The sequence below is a fragment of the Trichoderma camerunense genome (genome assembly GCF_050948025.1).
Source record: "Trichoderma camerunense strain CBS 138272 chromosome Unknown V8C40scaffold_5, whole genome shotgun sequence".
NCBI lineage: Eukaryota > Fungi > Ascomycota > Sordariomycetes > Hypocreales > Hypocreaceae > Trichoderma > Trichoderma camerunense.
Genome location: NW_028145365.1, coordinates 1,855,017 through 1,874,507, shown reverse-complemented (window position 1 = coordinate 1,874,507; position 19,491 = coordinate 1,855,017). Strand labels below are relative to the sequence as shown.

Below are 19,491 nucleotides of genomic sequence, written 5' to 3'. Positions count from 1 at the left end.
GTTCCCCTGATTTCCCCCAAAACATCAATTCAGCTTGACATTCTTTGGCAGATTCGAATCCGGGATATGGAATAGGTTGAGTAAAAGTATAAGTCAAGGTAGTTCTTTGGGCGGGAGCTTTCATGAGGCAATACTTGACAGCACCATCTCCAACCTGAGAGCAGAAAGACACTTGGCTAGGTTGGTAGGTACCATTTCGCTCACCACATCAGTTGGTGGACCTTGCTTTACGTCCTGGTCACCGACGCCAGGCAAGCCAGTTTTTGTCAGCTAGACGTCTAGTGTCGGACCTAGGATCTTTAGGGTCGCCGAGAGGCTGCTGCCAAAGCAAATCGATTGCCGAGTCTTGGTGGAGAAGCCCATGGAGATCAGCAGTGATTAATATGGGAGATGAGTTTGCGGAGCCGGCGCTTGCTTTTGCACAGAGCGCTAAGAGATACGAACTTCTGCTCGTGTTTGGTGACGATTTGGACGGCTTGGAGAGAATGGAGGATGATCTCTGGCTGACCTGCGGAGGAGTTAGCAGGAGTAAAAGTGACACCGTCTTGACCTTGTTTCTTAGTGAACCGCATCCACTGATTACATCTTTGTGGTTGCTGTGGATGATGTGATGGATAGACACACTCCGTAGTGGTACCTGCAGAGTACTCGTATTAGCAGCAAGTCTCTCTTTCCATGACTCTCTGTCTATGATTATGACGAGACAGTGTCTGACTCTGCAAGCTGGAGCTGAAACAGGCCTCCAAAGCGAGCTTAGAGGAAGCTTGGAAGCTATCCTCGCCCTGACCTGAGCATGAAGAGGGGAAATTGTCTGGTGTGAAATAAGGGCGCCAGATCAGCGGGTGGCGCTGATTAGAGACCTTTTGGTCGTTGATGGAAGTCGCAACCAGGCCAGTGGCTGGTTGCCGGGCCTGGCTAAGACTACTAGCAAGTCAGACCATCTCTCTCGATGGCTTCATTCATTCATCTTCTTCACTCTTCTCTTGATTTCTCATGCTGCAGTGCTGGATTTGTCTCGACCCTTCTATTTTGGTCTTGCCCCAGGCAACATGTTCGCTTCGTGTCAGCTTTGACAGCGATGAAAACTGGACAGGAAGCATAATAAATCCAGGGCAAGGGCAAGGCAGAGCAGAGCCGAGCGGACATTTCCTGTGGACTGTGGAGGAGCCACTTCGTACCCGGGGTGGATAATTTCGCCTGCAGGTCCAGGTCCCTTGCATTGCCGCCATGGATCACTTCGAAATATTCCTGCTACCCGTCAGTACCCTACTGTACTCCTACTGTACAAGCTTGTTGCTCGAGCTAACCAGTGGGATACGATAGTACTCGCAGCTCACACAATGCAGCCGCCCGCTCGCAGCCATTGATGCTGGAAAGGATACGCGATGCAGCGAGCCTCCTCACCCCAGCTGGGAAGATGGGCCGGACAAATGCATACTGGACTTGAATTCGTACAACTCTGCGGTCTGCCTCCTCTCCTCTTGCAGAAGAACGCTCCCTGCAGTACAGAGTGCGGAGCACTACACAGTACGAAGCCAAGCGCAATGAGACAGTACCGACCCTTGTCATAATATACGACTCCACGGCAATCAGCGAACTGGAGCCTTGATCCCTGCACCTCGCCAGTCGTTGTCATCATCGCGCTTGGTTCATCTCGGCTCGTCCTTTGCTCCTCAGCCAGTCAGTCGGGAGTCGGTAGATGACGGGCAGCCGGAGACAAAAGCACACGTGTGAAAGCAAGGTTGACAAATGCTCCTGGTTGACCTGGGCGAGGATTTTTCTGGCATCATGTTCAGTTTAAGCGATCAACCGTCCCCAAAACCAAGCGAGCGGCCAGGGTTGGACAATGACGGGGAGCCGATTCAGCAAAAGAGGGAGGGGGGAAGAGGAGAGAAGTGGCTGCTTGGCGAAGTGCTTCACATCCCGCTTCCCCGCCGCCCATTATCCTGCTGAATAAAACGACAAAAAGGAAGCACTCTCAATAGCACATCGTCACTGCGGCTTAGTCTGAATGTCCCAGACCAAGACGGCCAATGGGCTATGATGGCGGAGTGCGCCACCAAAGACAGGACCACTCTGCGAGCTAAATTGGCTCTGGAGATACCCGCTGTCCATTGGAGGTTCCCTTTGATAGCTCAGTTCCTTGCCTGCTCATCAGCCGGGGGCCTGGGGGGCCTCGTCAAGTCAACTGCCAGGGTGCTGGGAAGCTTAAGGCCCTTTCATCAAAAAGTGACCCGATATTTTAAGGAGACGACCCATGTTAAAGACATTGCTTTGATCACGGCCGTAAAGTGATCTTCAGGGCTTTGTTCTTCATAATCTTCATCTCCATTGCCTCCGCTCTGGCGAGCTACGAGCCAACGCCATCTCTCTCCCTTCCTTTCTTTTTCTTCCTTCTTTGTGCTCAGAGTTGCCACTTGTGTGCTGCTTGTCTTCTTCATCCTCGCTCTCGGTCTAATGTGAGCCAATCGTTGGCCTTTAGTATTTTCTTTTTTTTCACTTTACGAGTGCTCTTCCCCATACACCCACATACATATCAAGGCCCGCTCGATTCTAGACAGAGCCAGGTCTCTCATTCGCTCGCTCTTTTGGTTCCCTTTTCTTTTTCCTTTGCCCTTGTATAATACCGGCCTTGTTTTCGGCCGTGACTATTACTCCTTGTCGGCCAATATCTCTCCTCTCAGCACACGAGTACATCATCCTCCCACACCCCTCAGCAACCGACGACTGAGACATACATCTACCCTATCGAGGGCGGAAGAGCCCGCGCGAGTGACAATTCGGTCCCTAAAAGACTACTGCTAGACGTATGCGCTTTGTATGCACGCTATTACACGCCTAATCTGCAAGAATCCATAGCCACCAGGTTTTTCTATCAGACATCCTATCACGGTTCCTGGTCAGGGAGAGACTTGGAAAGCGAGTGGCGGGTTTCGAATACGCAAGGGCATTGCCACCTTTACAGGCGCTCTCTCTGTGTGTGTACAGTCCGGCTGTTGGCTGCTGATATTTGTCCACTAGCCCAGTTCATTCGAGAGAAGAAGCAATGGCGGCATCTGTTGGTTCAAGATTTCTCACACCCTGGGTGGGGGACCAAAACCCTCCTCCATCACCACTTGCTTCGAATCCCGTCATTTTCCGTCGGTATAGCACTGGTATCGAGTTGTTGGACAAAAAAGACAGGAGATCATCCGTGATTGATCCAGTCATGGCGTTGAAGAATTTGAGAAGCTCTTATCACGGCAAGGGCAATGCCCGCGGTGTTGATGATCTAGAAGATCGTCCTCGCAATCGAATGAACCATCACGGCAGAGATGATACTACGAGTTTAGCCGATTTCTTGAAGAATCACGAACCCCCATCGAGCAGCTACATGTCCGTTCCCTTTGGTCACGCAGACGACAAAGATCGGGAGTCGAAATGGTCCAAATTCATGGCCATGAAACGAAGAAGCAAATCGGTTCCCAGGCCTCCCCAAAACATTCAGCTACCAGACTCGGCAGTGTCAGGCGTCACCATTGGAGGACACCGGCACATCGCCATCTCAATCCCTCTCGAGGCCATGCCCTTTGCTTCCGACTCAACACAAAACCCCGCCAATGTGAATAACAACACCGGTGCAAGGGTTGGGGGAACAAGGAATGAGTATGCAACTCTCCCACGAAACTTTGCCGTCCAGACATATTCCGGGGAAAATGGCACCGTCACTGTTTTCCCTACTGCGACCGATGAAGCTTCTCCATTGCCTCAGGCCCCTTCCACACAGCGTTCCAGCCTTTTGTCACAGCAGTCCATCTCATCAAGCTTGGATGAGAGGAGTAACTATACGCAAAGCACTATAGGAAGCCACCACAAATCCAGCAGTCAATCCACGGGGTACTCGACAGAAGGATCTATGGGGCCAAGTGCCAGGAACCAAGCGAAGAACAAGCCACCAGGCTACGTCAGTATATTTCCAAAGATTACTGACCCACCGCATATCAACGCGCAGGGAATGGTTGTCTGGGGACCTCCGAAGAGCCCGGCCAGGCCAAACAACCAGCAGCGTCCGGCAAGACCTTCAAGCATGGTTGTTCCTACTGGCCCGAGGCACCGTCACCCTGCACACTCGGCATCCATTGACGGTCTGTTGAGCGTAGTCAAAGACGTCGAGACCGTTCGGGACGGATACAATAAGAAGCCGCTTCCGAAGCCGCCAGGGAAGGCTGACTCTCGCGCTAAGCAGCAATACAAACCGGGCATCGGATTTCCCTCTCCGATCACCGAGGAATCTACCGATGGATCTTCAAGGAGCACCAAGCGTAGCGTTCGCAGAGCTGTATCTGCCCAATCAATGCTGGCAGTTAACAAGGAGCTCCCTTCTCGCCCATCAACAGCGGGCTCAATCCAGAGCCGCCGCGAGAAGGTTCGAGACAAGAAGAGGAGAGACATGGAAGCTGCAAAAGCGTTCAAAGAGTTGCAGCGACGAAAGTCTGATGATCAACAGAAAGAATACGAAGACGGAGAGCAATCACGAAATAATGCAGACGCAGAGGAGGAGAGTCAGCGCCCTCAAACGTCATCCCTGAATACTCTTATTCCCATTGTCGTTGTGGTTGATCTCCAACCCTCACCGGGATTGCCAGAAGACAAGAACGGTGGGAAGATATCTTCTCCTCCATCAAGCTCTCACTCTTCACCTGATATGAGCCAACTGCGACTCTCTCGTGACATGGATAGCGAACTGTATTTACAGCATAAGCGGAACCTGATGGACAAGCAAATCCTACGGCTCTATGACTCGTACCACGAAAACCGTCTCCGAGATGTAGAGCGCCGTATACGCCGACTGGAGCGCAATGGCGATGTTTGGCTGCGCGCTCTGGTGCCCGTCCTGGATGACATGAGCCGCAACATTAAGACGTCAAACCGCATCAACAAAGCTGCGCATGCAGATGGCGAAGGTCGAGGCTGGGCTTCAGATGACGAGGTCAGCTCAGCAAGCGCGGGACGTAAAGCTCGCAGTTCCAAACGAACCAAGACGCCCACAAGGAGAGCCAGCCTATCCCGAGATCGGATCGTGGCAGGACTCATTGGGGGAAAGCTTGCGTCTGATGACAGCGAAAGCAGCGACACGATGAGCAGAGGCGACGATGTAAGCGGCCTGGGAATCATTGAGCCCCTGATGAGAGAATTGGCCGGTGAAGCGAGACGGAGACAGGAGCAGATTGCGGAGAGAACGGCAGATGATTGGCGTCACAACACCGTGTAGGTGCAATGACAGAGATGCATTATTTTAACTTACTTTCACTCTTGATTTCCTTTGTTCTGAAAAGGGGGCAGCGAAAGGGATGGGCGATGACTCTTGTTCAAGGCGTTTTTGGGGGAGATTATCACGTAGCTGTATGCTGTACTTGATTTTGAAGATGAAGTGCGAACATGTTTTTTGGGACGGATATACCAAGTCATGGCCGTATTTACTTAGATATACCCGTACACGTCAAAGTCTTGACATTCTTCTTCTGTTTTACTTAGTTTTTATTGTAATCTGGCATAGCGCCTGGAATTAATTTTTATTTTGTCTGAGCTGATTGGTTGCTGTTTTTAAAGTTTGGCTACTGTATGTTGAGTGTTGAGTAAATGCATGGCGATTCTAATAAGGGAGAGTCAATGACAGAGCTGTGGACGGTTCGTTGGCGTCATCGAACCACATCCAACACAACCACTCAAGTCGGTGGTTCTTAAGTTCTCATCATCTCATCTCATCTCATTTCATCTGAATCAATCAATCAGCTACGTGAAAGTCAATTCATCAAATACACTCGCATATACTATAATGTCCACACTCTAGAGTACATCACCCGCTCTCTGTAACTCAAGACATAGCAATGTCCTCAACGCCATGGATCTTCATCTGCCCCTCCAGCAGAGGCATCGGCAATGCCCTCACCCGCCACATCCTGCGACGCACGGCTCGCTTATCTACGCCTATCCCGGTTCTCGCAACTACGCGGCATCCTGATCCGGCAGTGGCCAAGGCGGCGCTTCTTAGAGATGTGTTCTCCACGCCGTCATCCTCTTATTCTTCATCAGCTTCTTCGTCGTCGTTGAATGGAAAGCAGGAGAAACAACAAGATGCGCTTTCAAAGCGCCTCTTTGTCGTGCGCTGCGACGTCACAGACGAGTCCACCATTGCGTCTGCCGCCCAAGAGGCCCAGAATCTGTTCCCCAAAGACTCGCATCACCTGCATCTCGCCTGCGTGCTTCCGGGCGTGCTGCTCAACCCAGAGAAATCGCCGGCACAGGTCGATGCGGACGCAGCGTTGCAGTCGTTCCGGATCAATGCTGTCGGACAGCTGCTCGTGGCGAAGCATTTCTTTGGGTTCCTGCCTAGGAAGGGGACTGCGATGGCGCAGCCGGGATACGAGTACGACGACGAGGACGTGGACGAAGATGAAGACGATTATGAAGGCGAGGATGAGGACGAGGCGGAGGAAGAGGTGATGCGCCTGCCTCAGCACGCAACTTGGCTCAACATGTCGGCGAGAGTAGGTTCCACGACGGATAATCGTGCGGGAGGCTGGTTCTCGTATCGCGCGAGCAAGGCTGCTGTTAATAGCATCACCAAGAGCCTAGACATACAGCTGCGGACCAGGGCGGGCGACAATGCTATGGCGGTAGCGTATCATCCCGGCACGGTCAAGACGGAGCTGAGCAAGGACTTCTGGAGTGGTGTTCCGAAGGAGAAGCTGTTCAGCACAGAGTATGCGGTTGAGAGGCTCATGGACGTGGTGTGTGGCTTGGGGGTGAAGGACAGAGGGCGCTGTTGGGATTGGAAAGGGACAGAGATTCCTCCTTGATTTCATGCATTGGAATATAACCAGACACTCCTTTTTACAGAAACACATGAGACTTGGTATATAAGCGCAGAGGGACAACATTGAAATTAAAAAGTCTTTATAAAATAGTTCTTTTGTAAACGGCATGACATGCTTTTGTCTTTTCCCGCCCACCCAAATAGCTCCCCTTTGCCCTGTAATAACAAACAAGCTAGTCATAGAAGTTCTCTTCACCATCATCCCCTCCCCTCTATTCGCATCACTCAAAAACAGGATGGCGCGTGAAACATGAATAACAAAGTACCTGCAAGTAGACGAAGCATAGAGACATACGCCTGGTGTACATATATATCCGCAAAACAAAGGACGCTCTACAGCTCAACCTCCTGAAACGATGCCCCGTCCGCGGGCCGAGATCCATCCTCGTCGTCATCGCTGACTTGTTCCACAATGGCCGTTTGGGACTCGACAGGCCGTAGTGCCACTTTTTGCTCCTGAACGTCTTCTAGGCGTACTTTTTGCTCTGCCTGCTCGTCAGACTTTGTCTTTTGCTCCGACGACTCTCCCTCCTCCTCCTCCTCATCGTCTTCGTCTTCATGGGGGTTGGACTCTTCTCCGGCTTTGGACGATTCTGCTTCTGCTTCATGGTCCTTCTTTCCGTTGACCGGTGGAGTGGCCGATTTGCTGTCCCGAGACTTATCAGAAGCTGACTCTTGCGCCGGCGGTGACGCTCGTGGTGGTGTGTCCTTGGGAGGCACGTCTTTGGCGGGAGGAGGAGGTAGCTGGTCGTCGCTGGGAGGCCCTGGCCGCATGACATCGAGGTAGAATTTGGTGACACCGAGGATCCGGCCGTTCTGCTCGCAGGCCGTCACCCATTCGGGCCGCACCACGGGGATGTTGTTCTCGACGGCCTTTTCCCACGCCGTTCCCCTGCCTTCGGTGGTGACGAAATGCGTCGTGTCGATGCGCACTCCGTCGACAATCTTGGCTCCAATGCGCTCCACCGCACGTGTCAGGTTCTCTCTTGTCGTCGCGGGCAGAATGCCGGTTGTGATGGTGATTCCGCTGAGATCCGTCATCTTGTGGGTTCGCACAACCACCTTCTCGCTTGCTCGCGTGCCGGCGCTCGTCCGCAGGACCAGGTGGAAGCTGTATTCGGTGTCGACGGCCAGGCCGCTAATCTTGGTACTGTGCATTTCCAGCGGCCGGGGAATGTTGCCGGCCTTTTGCCCATTGCGATACAGGCTCAGGGACATCAAGTCGGCAGTAGCGAGCTCGATGGGGTCCCATTCCAGGACAACGGAGGTTTGGGTCGCATTGCGGCAGCGCAGGACGGGGGCGGCGGGTTCGGAGGCGCCAAAGGACTGGAAGATGCGGTCTTGGAGGGAGCGGAACTCGTCTTCCGCAGCAGCCTCCTTGCTGACGTTGCGGCCAACCGTGATGTCAACGATACTACCGGAGGAGATGTTGGGAGGCAGCAGAATGGAAGGGAATTCGATCTATATGTTTTGAAATTGCGGTGGTCAGACATGGAGCTCGAAAGAATATCAAAATAGAATAAAGCAGAGCAGAGCAGAGAAAAGCAAAGCAGATCAGATCAAAACAAAACAGGCCAGCTTGCGAGACATACCAAGCGCTTGTCTGGGGTCAGCAGCACTGTGACGCCAGCGTCAACCTTGCCGACCGTCAGGGAGACGAGCATGGCTGAAAACTATAAGAGAGGAAGAGACAGAGAGAGGAAGAGACCGAGAATGCAAGGAGGAGAGAAGAGGTCGCAAGATGTTGGTTGGCTTTTTGATTATGGCTAGGGGATTCCTGGCCGGTTGACGATCTGCGCGCCACGTGAAATTGGCAGGATTGGATGCCTGAGGGAGGAGATTGTCGGATTAAGACTTTCGTGCGCGAATCTTGGTGGCTCAATGGTATAAGCGCAGAGACGGCGGGAGGAGAGATGCAGGAGGAGAAGCTCCAAGGTCGAGGACAAGAGAAGAGAGGCGCTTAATTGATAGCGAAAGAGACAGAGAAAGAGAGAGAGAGGCTGTGGCTTGATGACAAGGCCGAAGTGGGTATTGAGCTCTAGTGGGCCGTGGATGAGGTACTGTAACTGGATGTGACATGACATGCGTCAGCCTTTTCCAAGTATAGATACAGTGGGATGCGGATACTACTACTATAGGTATTAGATTGGTACCTGCTATTGTTTAATATCTCGTGGCTTTCATTGATCTCTTCTTCTTTCTTGAAAATGATTAATAGTGAATACAAATCTATCTCGAAAGATTCCCTAAATGCATTTGATTTTCTGTATCGCATCTTTCATCTCTGGTGGCAGTACTTGTTTCCGTCTGAATGTCCTCATTACCCCTCCGAAGAACCGCATTTAATACAACAAAGGCAGGCGGTAGATGCCTGTAGTAAACAACAACAACAACAACTACCGCATCAACGACATCATCGCGACTTTTTACCATTCGCTTCCAACACTGGCTATCCCAGATGCAATGCATTAATTTGGTGGTAAGACTGGTGTGTATAACAATCGAATCGATTTCTCTTCTTCTTTATACCTTATTCAGTACATGTATCATCACCATCGCTGTCGGCATCGGCATCGGCATCGACGTCCATCACATCATCCACAATTTCCTCAGTCGAAATCTCTCCCGGAAATAATCTCTTCCGAAACTTTATCAGCTTGTGAGCCACGATGCGGTGATGGTCGGCAATCGCACCCTTTGTGATACTAGATTCAAGCCTATTGCCATTGATAACCCCCTCGACGTGCTCAGGAGACACATTTTCGCGGGTGGCGTGCTTCAGCACAAAGTCCAGATGGGAGTAATCCATTCTCTCCTCCGGACACCGGCACACAAACTCCAGGGCAGATTCTACGCCGTCGACGTCCTCCAAGCTGGCGCCGTACTTAAGAAGCAATGCTACGATCTCACCAGCCTGGCTTAGAGGAGGAGCAAACCCTCGACTCTCTGTTTCCCACCACAAATGGCGAAATATACCAGCCAAAAAACTTTGAGTTTGCATGTGCTCGGGATTCTCTCGATTCAGCACCGGCGTATTTGGCCTAGCACCGGCCTTGAGGAGAATCTCGGTGCACTCCGGGTCTTGGGCTTGTGCGGCAGCAAAGAACAGCGGCGTGGCGTCGCTGTCAAAGTCGAGGCCGTATTCATCTTGAGTGGTACAGGAGCAAGTGTCAAATTCAAGTCCCAGCTCAATGAGTCTTTTCAGCGCAGCCCGTCGTGGATTGACCACCTCCCCGAAATTGGGGGCCTGCCGAAGCAGTTGGTGAAAGATGGTCCAGCCATGTTCGTTCTTTTGATACAAAAAGGGGTCGGCGCCGTGAGCGAGCAGCGCTTCAACGGCCTTGAAATTGGGATAGTCATATATCAATATCCTGGAAGCCGCGGCATAGAGAGGAGTTACCCCAGTCTCGTCTGGTAGGTTGATGTTGGCACCGCGCTCGACGAGGAGGGAAATGATGGACGCAACAGTCCCGTCGTTGTAACCTCTTGCTGCGGCGTAAACGACGTTCCTGTTATGAGCGTCCGTAGTCTCAACCTCTACGCCTGGCACTTCTAGAAGCCGCTTTGTCGTGTTGAGGTTTCGCTGTCTGACGGCGCAATGCAAAACAGTACTGTTTTCCTCGAGGGTTCTTACTTTAACGTTGGCTTCAGGGTTCTCGAGGATCATCTCAACCACATCGTCCATTCCATCCAGTGAAGCAAGATGAAGTGGCGCATAGCCCAAGGCGTCTACGTTGCCCTCTCTAAGGCCTCCCAAATCGGCAACAAGCCTGGCCAGGCTCGGCTGGTAGCTTATTGTTTGGAAGCTCAGGCCAGGACACTCTGCAGCCACTTTACGCGCACCATGCCGTATCAACATCTCTGATGATATTTCGCCCTCTTTTGCATGAACCAGAGCTGTGTGAAGCGGATACCATGCGGGGAACAATGGCCTGAAGTTCATGGCATGGCAGCTGCAGAGGCCGACTGACGGAATGTCGACGGAGGCGCCATGATCAAGGAGATACCGTGTGATGTGGTGATAGCCCTTCATCACTGACACGTGGAGCGGCGAGAATATCTTTCTAGCATCCACTTTCTTTCTTTTGGACCACACAATAGTTATTCTCAGCTCAGATCGCGGGTCGTAGAGGTTCAGATCGGCGCCATGGGCATAGGCCAGCTTTATCGTATTCAACGAGTCGTTTCTGGCCGCCCAAAGAACACAGGAATGTTTAGGATGAGCTTCGAACACATTGCGTTCGTATAAAACGCCGTTGAGCGTTATATATAAGCGGCGGGATGAGCGAACAAGAGCCCCAAGATCTTTTTCACTCTTGAGGAAGCCAGCAATCTTGAGAAAGATCTCGACGGGAACCTTGTCGAGCCCGATATCTGCCTTGGCCTCCATGTATAACGCTATCTTCTAAGTAATCTGACAATAGCATGATTAGTTGGTGTCTAAATTCAGCCAAGGTATGTAGGTTTGATCGAGAATACTTACCTAGAAGAAGCGTATGTCTTTCAAGATTCTTGTTTTAGTAACCACCATTCCCTGTGAAATGTGGTTGGAACTAATAACGGATATGATCCTGATGGAGAGAGGATGAATGCCACTATAATATCTTGGTATAGCAGCTTGTGTGTAATCTATAAGAGTAGCGGCCTGTGTAGGAGGGGAACGAAGAGGAGGAAGAAGGAGCGGCACATCTGTTTCTACCGTCGCTTCTAACAAATACGAGTATGTAATAGAGCCCATGTTCGCAGTGGGCATGGTGTACGAGAATGCTCGCCACATCATTAAACCATACAAAAAGAAAGGCCAAAAAATTGTTTGCTTTTTCTCAGCTGAGAGCCACCATACATCTAGCGCGATGCAAGTTGTGCCTTTCCCCAGCACACCGGTCACGCCAGCCACCTCCCATGCTGCAGCCTCTCGCATAAATTTCCATTAATCCTTGCTGATTTTAATCTCTCCGACCTGTGGGTGGGCGACAGGTGGCCAGGCTGCGCTGCAACATGCAGCAAGTGCAGGGGCATGGCATGACACCACTCCGTGATAGACCTCTCCACGAATGCTACGGCTGGCCACTGCAGGGAGGACGCTCTAGGCCCGAGTATGGCCTTCAAATGTGAGGGGAAAGGAGTTGGAAGCAACATTGCCGACGTGGCTTTCCTTGCCTCGTCTCTAATTTGTCCATGGGCTCATCGTGTTTCAGACAGTCCCACCTGATTACGAGGCAATGAGATATACTCTGTAGTAATATTCCAAAGCTCACATCATATGCTATCGTACTGGTAAAAGTCAGTCACAGAGCCTCATAGATGAGCCAAGTCGGTACCCAGAGGTATGGGAGACCCATACTACCTCTCGAATTACCGACGAATGATGCCATCCTGTTTGAAAGGGGAAAAGAATTCTTTTATTCAAAAAAAATAAGTAAAAGATGGATAGGTAAGAAGAGAAATTGGCCTGAAAGAAACCATTAAGAACCATGGTAATGGAATCATGAAATGAGTACCTGCTCCCCAAACTCCATCTACAAATCGTTATAATCACTCGACATCGCCTTGCCACCATTTCCAAAAGTTCGGATAATTCCCATTGATAAAGTCTCGAATTCGTCCATCCTCCTTCTCTTTCGCCGCTCTCTCGATTGGCTGTTTCCACCCTTCAATCTTGACATCGAGATCATCCCGTAAGAACTTGACCCACCTCTCCTCACACAGATACTTGCATGATAGTTCAAACTTCGGCCTCCAGTGACCAATGACACATTTTCTGTGCCCCGTGGGGCCGCTGCATTGATCTGGATACAGCGGACAGTCTTCCGGAGAAGGTGGACCGTTCCATTCAGGATTTTCTGCGAGGGCAAAATTGACAATCAACGACCACGAAACCCTGTTTGATTTGATGAGGAAATGAGCCTGCCCTTCAACAACATGCCACAGCCACGCCTTCCAGTAGTTGTAATAATCATCAAACTGCCTTTCCTTCGTATACCAATGGATCGGCTTCCGGCGTGGTCGGCATTCGTTGAGAATAGTGGAATTCTCACCGACCTCAGGGTTGACAATGTCTATTATCTGGCAATCATAATGTTCTGCCACGCATGCGTGCATCTGCATGAGCACTCCATCTTCTTGGTCTTCATCCTCTTGAGGCTGGGGCCCCATTGTAATCAACGATAGCCTCTTGAGAGCAGGAAGCTCGTTGACTTCAAACAAGGTAGACGCGGGAAAGAAGAGATCCAGTATCTCGCTATATCCACCATGCTCTATACGTGCGCGATCAAGGCCGATGAACGGCTCAACCTGTGCATCCATTGGAGTTTCCATGTCAAAGATGGTGGTAGAGCTCCAAGCCCCGAACATGGTGAAGATGTCCTGCTCATAGCTGAGGAAAGGCACGTTGAATTGGACTGGGATATCAAATCCTTCCTCGTTGACCATCATGTGCCGAGGAGGCGTGTAGAATTGGGTTTTCCAAAATTCTCGAGACTCGCGGCAAGCATGCAAAGGTGCGAATATAGCGTCTTTGCGTGGATGTACAACATACTTGACAAGCCAGTTGGGATGATTCGTATCCATGCATCGTTGTCTGGCAAGTGGCTTTCCGTCTTGTTCCTCTCTGCTTTTGGATTTGCGTCTACAGATATTTCTGCAGTTTCCACAGGGGACCCAACCAACGATACGTTCTGGTTGGGGTACGCGCTTCCAAATCTCCATTCTGAGCTCCGCTGGGAGCTTGGGGAAGCAGGCGAATTCTGTGAGAGTAGTCATTGCTGAGATTGGTTTCGAAAGCTGGTTTCGAAAGCTGTATATTCATGTAAAGCTAATTACATGTATCTGGTTCGCGGATTGATTGTTTATGCACTGAAAGTACCTAGATGTTAGCACAAAGTCTTCGTAACACCACCATGCCACTTACTTGTAAGAGATTAATAGATCCAGGAGCACCTAGGCAGGCAGTATTATATCGGATGTCGTAGCAGGTGCCTCGATAGAAATAATTTGTTTCAGCACTTCAGAATCGAATGAAAACGGGCTTGGTATTGTGTTTTGGAAATGGGAAAGAGATTCAAGTCTGCCTCCAGCCTTGTGCTCGTCCCGCCCTCCTTATATAGCCCCGCCGGCAGCTCTGTCTCATTGCATATGCGAGTTATCCTGAATAGACTAATATGATGCTCCTCATCCTCAGCCCTTGTGCATTTCACAGGCCAGAATAGAGGGTTGCGGCCTCAATGCGGCCTCCATAACCCGATACCGCGCATATGGTGGCTGGCCGTCTCTCCAATGAAAAGGGCACAAGTCGCCATCCGTGCCATGGCATGTACTTAAACCGTGGCAGTCGCAAGCCAATGCATACCTTATGTAGGTATCATGCACATCATGTGAGATTGGATTTGATGTTCGCTTGTTGAGGGGAGGAAAAAGCAAAAAAAATATTGGGGGCGAAGGTGCATTCAGTGAGCTTCATTGGGCACTATCCTCACCGAAAGCCCGCCATTGTATCAGAGTCAAACACTCATGTACCACTGCACGGTGCTTGCCAGCGGTGGTACTTCTAGCCACCTCTACCGACCTAGAGGTGCCTACCTCAGCAGCACGTTGGCAGGTGCGCCCTTGCAGCCAGGCGGTCAAGGTACAAGCATGGAAGGAGAGAGTCTGCCCTGATGAATCACGCACAGAGGAGACACAAAATTGTTCATGCGGAGAATCTCTCACACCATCTTGTTCCTCATTCAACTCCATCATTTGCATTTTGTGTGTATTGGCATGAGTACACAACTTACACGCACACAACATGCACGCACATGAAATCACCCTCGGATGTCGCAGGTGCAGTAGCAAGATTGCAAGAGTAGTAAGCAAGCACCCGCTGGCATTCAATTCATCCAGATCGGATCGCTAATTGCTCTTTAGCCGTCCTGCCATGCCATAGCTCGGCGCTAGGTACGCGGATCAGCCCTGCCCATTACCCACTCGGCGCTTGGAAACGCCGTCCTCTACTGCCATCCCGAGGTCCATGGAATATACGGACACACGAAGCTCCTCCGCATATTTATCCACCTTTGGCTTTGGGGTACTATTTCGGATGACCCGAGCCGCCCGAAACTGACATCAATTCTCCATTCACCACATGCACCTTGGCCGCACAGGGGAAATGGCCGATCCTACGATCCATCCGGGCGTTTGGGTCCTTGGCGCGTGAGATGCAAAACCAATTTAAAGAGATTACTGTTCCTTGCCCTTTCGTAAGACTCGCTGGCGTCTTTCCTCACCTTGGCACCAGGGTCGCCAAGTCTACGCTACCACGTAGAGCTTCGGCAGTCAAGGTTACAATCACCATCCTCTCCCGATCTAGCGGCTTTCAATTTCTCAAATTGAGGTGAGACAACTACTACCTAATCTCTCTAATGGAATGACTATTTTTCTTCGCGCGTCGGCGTCCCCAGACTATTTCCCCTTCCTTGAAACATCTGTCAGCTGCAGGTACGAAATAGTACATGAGCTGTTCTCCCTCTCTACCCCTCGTTTTCTGTACAGCTACAAGCCGGGTTTCCGGCCAAAGCATAACCATTCCGTCTCACCTGCAACGAATTGTATTCTCGTCCTTACTGGGTCCATCTCTATCAGTGTTGGCTAACAAATCCTGAGATCAGGTGCTCAGGTTGTCCGTGCATGGCTCAACAACTCTTTTAGTTCTGACTCAGCTATTAGCGACCTGCTGGGTTTAAGCTAGCTGCAGCTACGTCTTCGAAACCCAACATACTATAACCGGCACTGCTCTGCAGTCTCAAAAAAATCAAAACATCAAAACATCAAAAATCGATCGTTGCAGATCGCCCGTTGACACTGACAACATGTCAGCGGAGGAGTCTGTCGACAATGGCGCCGACAATGGTACCAAGAAGAAGGAGACCCCCAAGAAGCGCGCTCTGCCCTCATTGCTCAACCACTTCAATGGGAACGATCTCAAAACTCTTTTCCGCTGTTCCATAGCGGCTTGGGTTGCTGCTCTTTTGATATTCATTGAACCTTCTCTTCAGAGCATCGGCATTTCTACCTTTTTTGCTGCTCTAGTTCTCTTTGTCACGCCGCCGGCTGGCATTCTCCTCATCTATCTCCTCGGATCTCTATCGCTCCTTGTCGGTCTGTGTCTAGGTTGGGCTTGGGGAATCTTGACAATGAAGGCTGCATTGGCTGCCCGTCCCGCTTCAGACACCCAATCACAACTCCAAGCCCTACAGCAGGCCGCGGTCGCTCAAGCACAAAGCACTGGTCAAAATGCAACCGTCATCAGTAAGATACTGGTATATGAAGGTCATATGCTGGATGCACGCGTGACGGTTGTATACTACGTCATGTCTTGTGCCTTCATCTACTTTCTGTCACGCTTACGAGCAAACAACGTCAAGCTTACCCTTCTTCATCTCTTTGGCAACATCGTCGTCGATGTGTTTCTGCTGACCGGGCCACTTCTACCGACCTTCACTCCGCTCCTGGGGCAGGTATTGGTGAAGCCAGGCGCCATTGGGGTAGGCATTGGCGCAGCGTGTTGCTTGATATTCTTCCCACAGTCTACTTCCTACGTGGTTCTTCGAAAAATGGAACAACTCATTCGCATGTTCGACATTCCTCTTGACTTGACACAGCAACGGTTCAATACTCAAAAACTGGAAGTGGAGCAGCTGAGGCAAAGCAAAGATGGCATGATTGCACTTTATAAAGCCATGGAGCCAGAAATTGCCTTCCTTCCCCTGGATATTTCCCGTGGCCGGTGGAATGCCGACGACGTCAAGGGCCTAAAGGAATGTATCCGCCAGACTATGATAGCCAGCACATCTCTGATCGATTTCCACATCACCTCCATTATAGCTCTGCAGAAGGAAAGCAAAGCAGGCTTGCAGTATGATAAACACTCTAGTGACGGACAGACGGGAGAAAAGGGTAGTCACGAGATTGGTCAACGCCATGTTTTGCAATACGCAGAGCTCATGAAGGCACTTCGAACGCCCGAGCAGAGCGATCTTCGCATTCGAATGATAGAAGCTATGCGCGAAACAACCGCACAAGTACGCCAAGCTTGTTCAGAGTCCATCTTAGTCGTGGTTGATTGTATTCATACCGTCAATACTCGTCGGTGGATCCGCCAACCATCTCAGCAAGTGTTTGATGCGCTGGTTCAACGAATGGAGACATCCCTGGCAGCGTTGCAGTCTGCTCGCGAATTCTGCGTCACCAATACCACCGAAGCAATTATAGACTGTCACTCCGATCTTTTTGACCAAGACGGTCAGCTGAAGATATCAGACACTCTCCAGCCACAGTCTCTGCAGGCGATGATGGTTGCCATGGTATTGGAAGAACGTATACTAGGCGTGGCTGTGGCGATGGAGACAATGCTGAAACACGTTCTTCAACTGACGACTTCACAAACCCGGCATCGCATCTGGCTCCCGTCCCGCATACGTTATGCCTTTCACTGGATTTTTAGTGGGAGGAAAACAATTCCAATCGCCGGCGTCTCTGATGACGGCGGTGCAGATGATCCAGACGTGGCTGATGAACAGTCTAAGGAAGTGCGCCAGCGACTCCGTCTCATCCGAGGATACGAGGCTCCCACCCGCGCAGGACCAGTCGCCAGAGCTGTTGCCGGAACCTACCGTTGGCTCACCAACCCAGCCGGCATGTATGCAATGCGAATGGTTGTCGTAACACTTGCCACTGCCATTCCCGCATCTATTCCTCACTCAGCTGGCTTCTTCTATCGCGAAAAGGGACTGTGGGCTGTCATCACCGCACAGACATGCGTGCTCCTTTACATGGCTGATTTTACCTTTTCCCTCATCTCGAGAGCCCTCGGCACAGTGATTGGAGGAGTCTTTGGCCTTGTTGCGTGGTACATAGGATCTGGCAGTGGTCCAGGTAACCCATACGGGCTGGCCGCCAGTGTGGCAGTTTTCACCGTAATCTCTATGTGGCTGAGGATATTTTTACCGCTGGCCTACACTCAGGCAACGGCTATGTGCGGCGTCACGTTCATCCTCATCATTGGTTTCAGCTATGATAATGTCCATCTACCCCAGTACGGAAACCCTGGCAGAGGATACCAGGCCTTTTGGAAGCGATTGGTCACTGTCTTGCTGGGCTTTCTCGCCGCGACCATTGTTCAGCTCTTCCCCAAACCCCCGTCTGCCACCGGACATGTGTGTAAGACTCTAGCGAATACCGTTCGTACCTTGTCAGACTATTACGCCCTGTTGTTATCACATTGGAGTCGGGCGAACCAGGAGGGCCCCATTGGTGCTACAGCCATAGAGGAGCTTACACTAGAGGTTGCAGAGATTCTCTCATCATTGAATGGCTCATTAGCCCTTCTAAAGGTGGACTTTAGTGCGGGCCCGTTCGACCAAGCGGTTCTACGTCAAACTCAAGAGCAGTGTCGAAACATGAACCAAGCGCTCGGGAGACTCTTGTATCTGTCGACTACTCTTCCCAAGGAATTTCAAGAGAGACTAGTTACTGCTCTTGGAATACTGGATGATGGCGCCATCGGAAACATCATGGCCGTGCTGGCAATCGTCGAACAAGCCCTGCGGACCGGATCCCCTCTCCCGGAAAGACTTCCTGTGCCTCTTGTCCGTACCTGCTTTGAGTCCCTATCCTATGCGCAGCACCATAAGATTGAACTAAGCACAACGCTTGTGCGAGATGAGAATTACCGACGGTACTGTGTTGCCGTGTCATCTTACTTGAAGTTTCTCACTGCAATCGATGATTTAGTCTTGTGTTTGAAGGAAGCACTGGGAGAGCGTCACGTTATTTATCTATGGGATGACGATGTTTAATTATGTATCGCCACAAGGGGAAAGATATTCAGCGCCCTTTGCCAGCGACTATCCTCGGCACCACATTCGCAAACAAGCACACTTTCATTCTGATCTTTGTTATGAGCTACCGTTATTAACATGGTTCACGCGGGTGTATCCCTTCTCCGACAAATTTGACACCCCGTCGGTGATACTGCGAATCTTTCGTGCATTCATTTTACCTAAGTCAGCTGGGTTTCCAGGAATCAAGGAATTTACGGAGCAACAATGCTTCTTTAATATATCACTTCGACTGTATTCGCTTGCCTCTCTTGTGGCTCATGATGAATTCCCAGAGCATGCACAACTTAAACTTTCTGACTTGTTCCAGTTGTCTCACTTCAAAAACTGCAGGATAGTTGCAAATTTTTACCGTACCTCAAACTTTTCTCTGCGATGGGGGCTGTCTGTGATTCAGAATGATGTCGCATAATTCAAGGTTCTGATTGACTGACAAGCCGCTGCAGCGTCCGGTTTCGATAAGACCTGCTGCGTAATAACGCCCCAACACGTAATATGTGTCAAATCTGATCGCTTTGCTGACCCACGGTCTCAAGTGCTACCGAGGGGGTGCGAGAAGACGGCCGACCGGTTACCATGTCTACGGGATTGCACCAACAGCAGAGGCCCCCAAAAGAGGCCAAGAAAGGTGTGCCCGGCATTATTCAATATCTCACTTCTTGCATATTACGACGGCAACGGGGACGTAGTGGACACACCTAATAGGATCTCGAGAGACAGCTGAGGCTTCTCAAACAATGCCATGAGATTGCGCTATGA

The 19,491-nt window shown here is 50.8% G+C and overlaps 6 protein-coding genes across 6 annotated transcripts; 3 read left to right on the top strand and 3 right to left on the bottom strand.

Annotated features, from left to right (window-relative positions):
• The first annotated feature begins 2,891 nt into the window (after positions 1 to 2,891).
• On the top strand, positions 2,892 to 5,268 carry V8C40DRAFT_182208 (uncharacterized protein). Its single transcript, XM_083211739.1, has one exon. The coding sequence runs from the start codon at positions 3,047 to 3,049 to the stop codon at positions 5,249 to 5,251; it is 2,205 nt and encodes a 734-aa protein (XP_083075838.1). The 5' UTR covers positions 2,892 to 3,046; the 3' UTR covers positions 5,252 to 5,268.
• A 299-nt stretch (positions 5,269 to 5,567) lies between these two features.
• Positions 5,568 to 6,963, top strand: V8C40DRAFT_239947 (uncharacterized protein). The gene has a single exon (XM_083214710.1). The coding sequence runs from the start codon at positions 5,868 to 5,870 to the stop codon at positions 6,837 to 6,839; it is 972 nt and encodes a 323-aa protein (XP_083075837.1). The 5' UTR covers positions 5,568 to 5,867; the 3' UTR covers positions 6,840 to 6,963.
• Positions 6,908 to 8,833, bottom strand: V8C40DRAFT_239946 (uncharacterized protein). The gene is made up of 2 exons (XM_083214709.1): positions 8,449 to 8,833; positions 6,908 to 8,317 (listed from the first exon to the last, which is right to left on the bottom strand). Exons 1-2 carry the CDS (start codon positions 8,518 to 8,520, stop codon positions 7,190 to 7,192), a joined length of 1,200 nt encoding a protein of 399 aa, XP_083075836.1. The 5' UTR covers positions 8,521 to 8,833; the 3' UTR covers positions 6,908 to 7,189.
• Positions 8,834 to 9,059: 226 nt separating this feature from the next.
• V8C40DRAFT_239945 (ankyrin repeat domain-containing protein) lies at positions 9,060 to 11,766 on the bottom strand. The gene has a single exon (XM_083214708.1). It carries the CDS (start codon positions 11,244 to 11,246, stop codon positions 9,387 to 9,389), a length of 1,860 nt encoding a protein of 619 aa, XP_083075835.1. The 5' UTR covers positions 11,247 to 11,766; the 3' UTR covers positions 9,060 to 9,386.
• A 476-nt stretch (positions 11,767 to 12,242) lies between these two features.
• On the bottom strand, positions 12,243 to 14,335 carry V8C40DRAFT_239944 (2EXR domain-containing protein). The gene is made up of 2 exons (XM_083214707.1): positions 13,767 to 14,335; positions 12,243 to 13,711 (listed from the first exon to the last, which is right to left on the bottom strand). Exon 2 carries the CDS (start codon positions 13,616 to 13,618, stop codon positions 12,392 to 12,394), a length of 1,227 nt encoding a protein of 408 aa, XP_083075834.1. The 5' UTR covers positions 13,619 to 13,711; positions 13,767 to 14,335; the 3' UTR covers positions 12,243 to 12,391.
• A 657-nt stretch (positions 14,336 to 14,992) lies between these two features.
• Positions 14,993 to 19,318, top strand: V8C40DRAFT_239943 (uncharacterized protein). Its single transcript, XM_083214706.1, has 2 exons — positions 14,993 to 15,227; positions 15,497 to 19,318. Exon 2 carries the CDS (start codon positions 15,703 to 15,705, stop codon positions 18,688 to 18,690), a length of 2,988 nt encoding a protein of 995 aa, XP_083075833.1. The 5' UTR covers positions 14,993 to 15,227; positions 15,497 to 15,702; the 3' UTR covers positions 18,691 to 19,318.
• The last annotated feature ends 173 nt before the right edge of the window (positions 19,319 to 19,491 follow it).

What these genes read in the sequence shown, in the direction of transcription:
- V8C40DRAFT_182208 (XM_083211739.1), top strand. Translation starts at nt 3,047, where the DNA reads ATGGCGGCATCTGTTGGTTCAAGATTTCTCACACCCTGGGTGGGGGAC.
- V8C40DRAFT_239947 (XM_083214710.1), top strand. Translation starts at nt 5,868, where the DNA reads ATGTCCTCAACGCCATGGATCTTCATCTGCCCCTCCAGCAGAGGCATC.
- V8C40DRAFT_239946 (XM_083214709.1), bottom strand. Translation starts at nt 8,520, where the DNA reads ATGCTCGTCTCCCTGACGGTCGGCAAGGTTGACGCTGGCGTCACAGTG. An exon ending in TGACCCCAGACAAGCGCTTG is followed by an intron (nt 8,318 to 8,448) that starts GTATGTCTCGCA and finishes CAAAACATATAG; the next exon opens with ATCGAATTCCCTTCCATTCT.
- V8C40DRAFT_239945 (XM_083214708.1), bottom strand. Translation starts at nt 11,246, where the DNA reads ATGGAGGCCAAGGCAGATATCGGGCTCGACAAGGTTCCCGTCGAGATC.
- V8C40DRAFT_239944 (XM_083214707.1), bottom strand. Translation starts at nt 13,618, where the DNA reads ATGACTACTCTCACAGAATTCGCCTGCTTCCCCAAGCTCCCAGCGGAG.
- V8C40DRAFT_239943 (XM_083214706.1), top strand. Translation starts at nt 15,703, where the DNA reads ATGTCAGCGGAGGAGTCTGTCGACAATGGCGCCGACAATGGTACCAAG.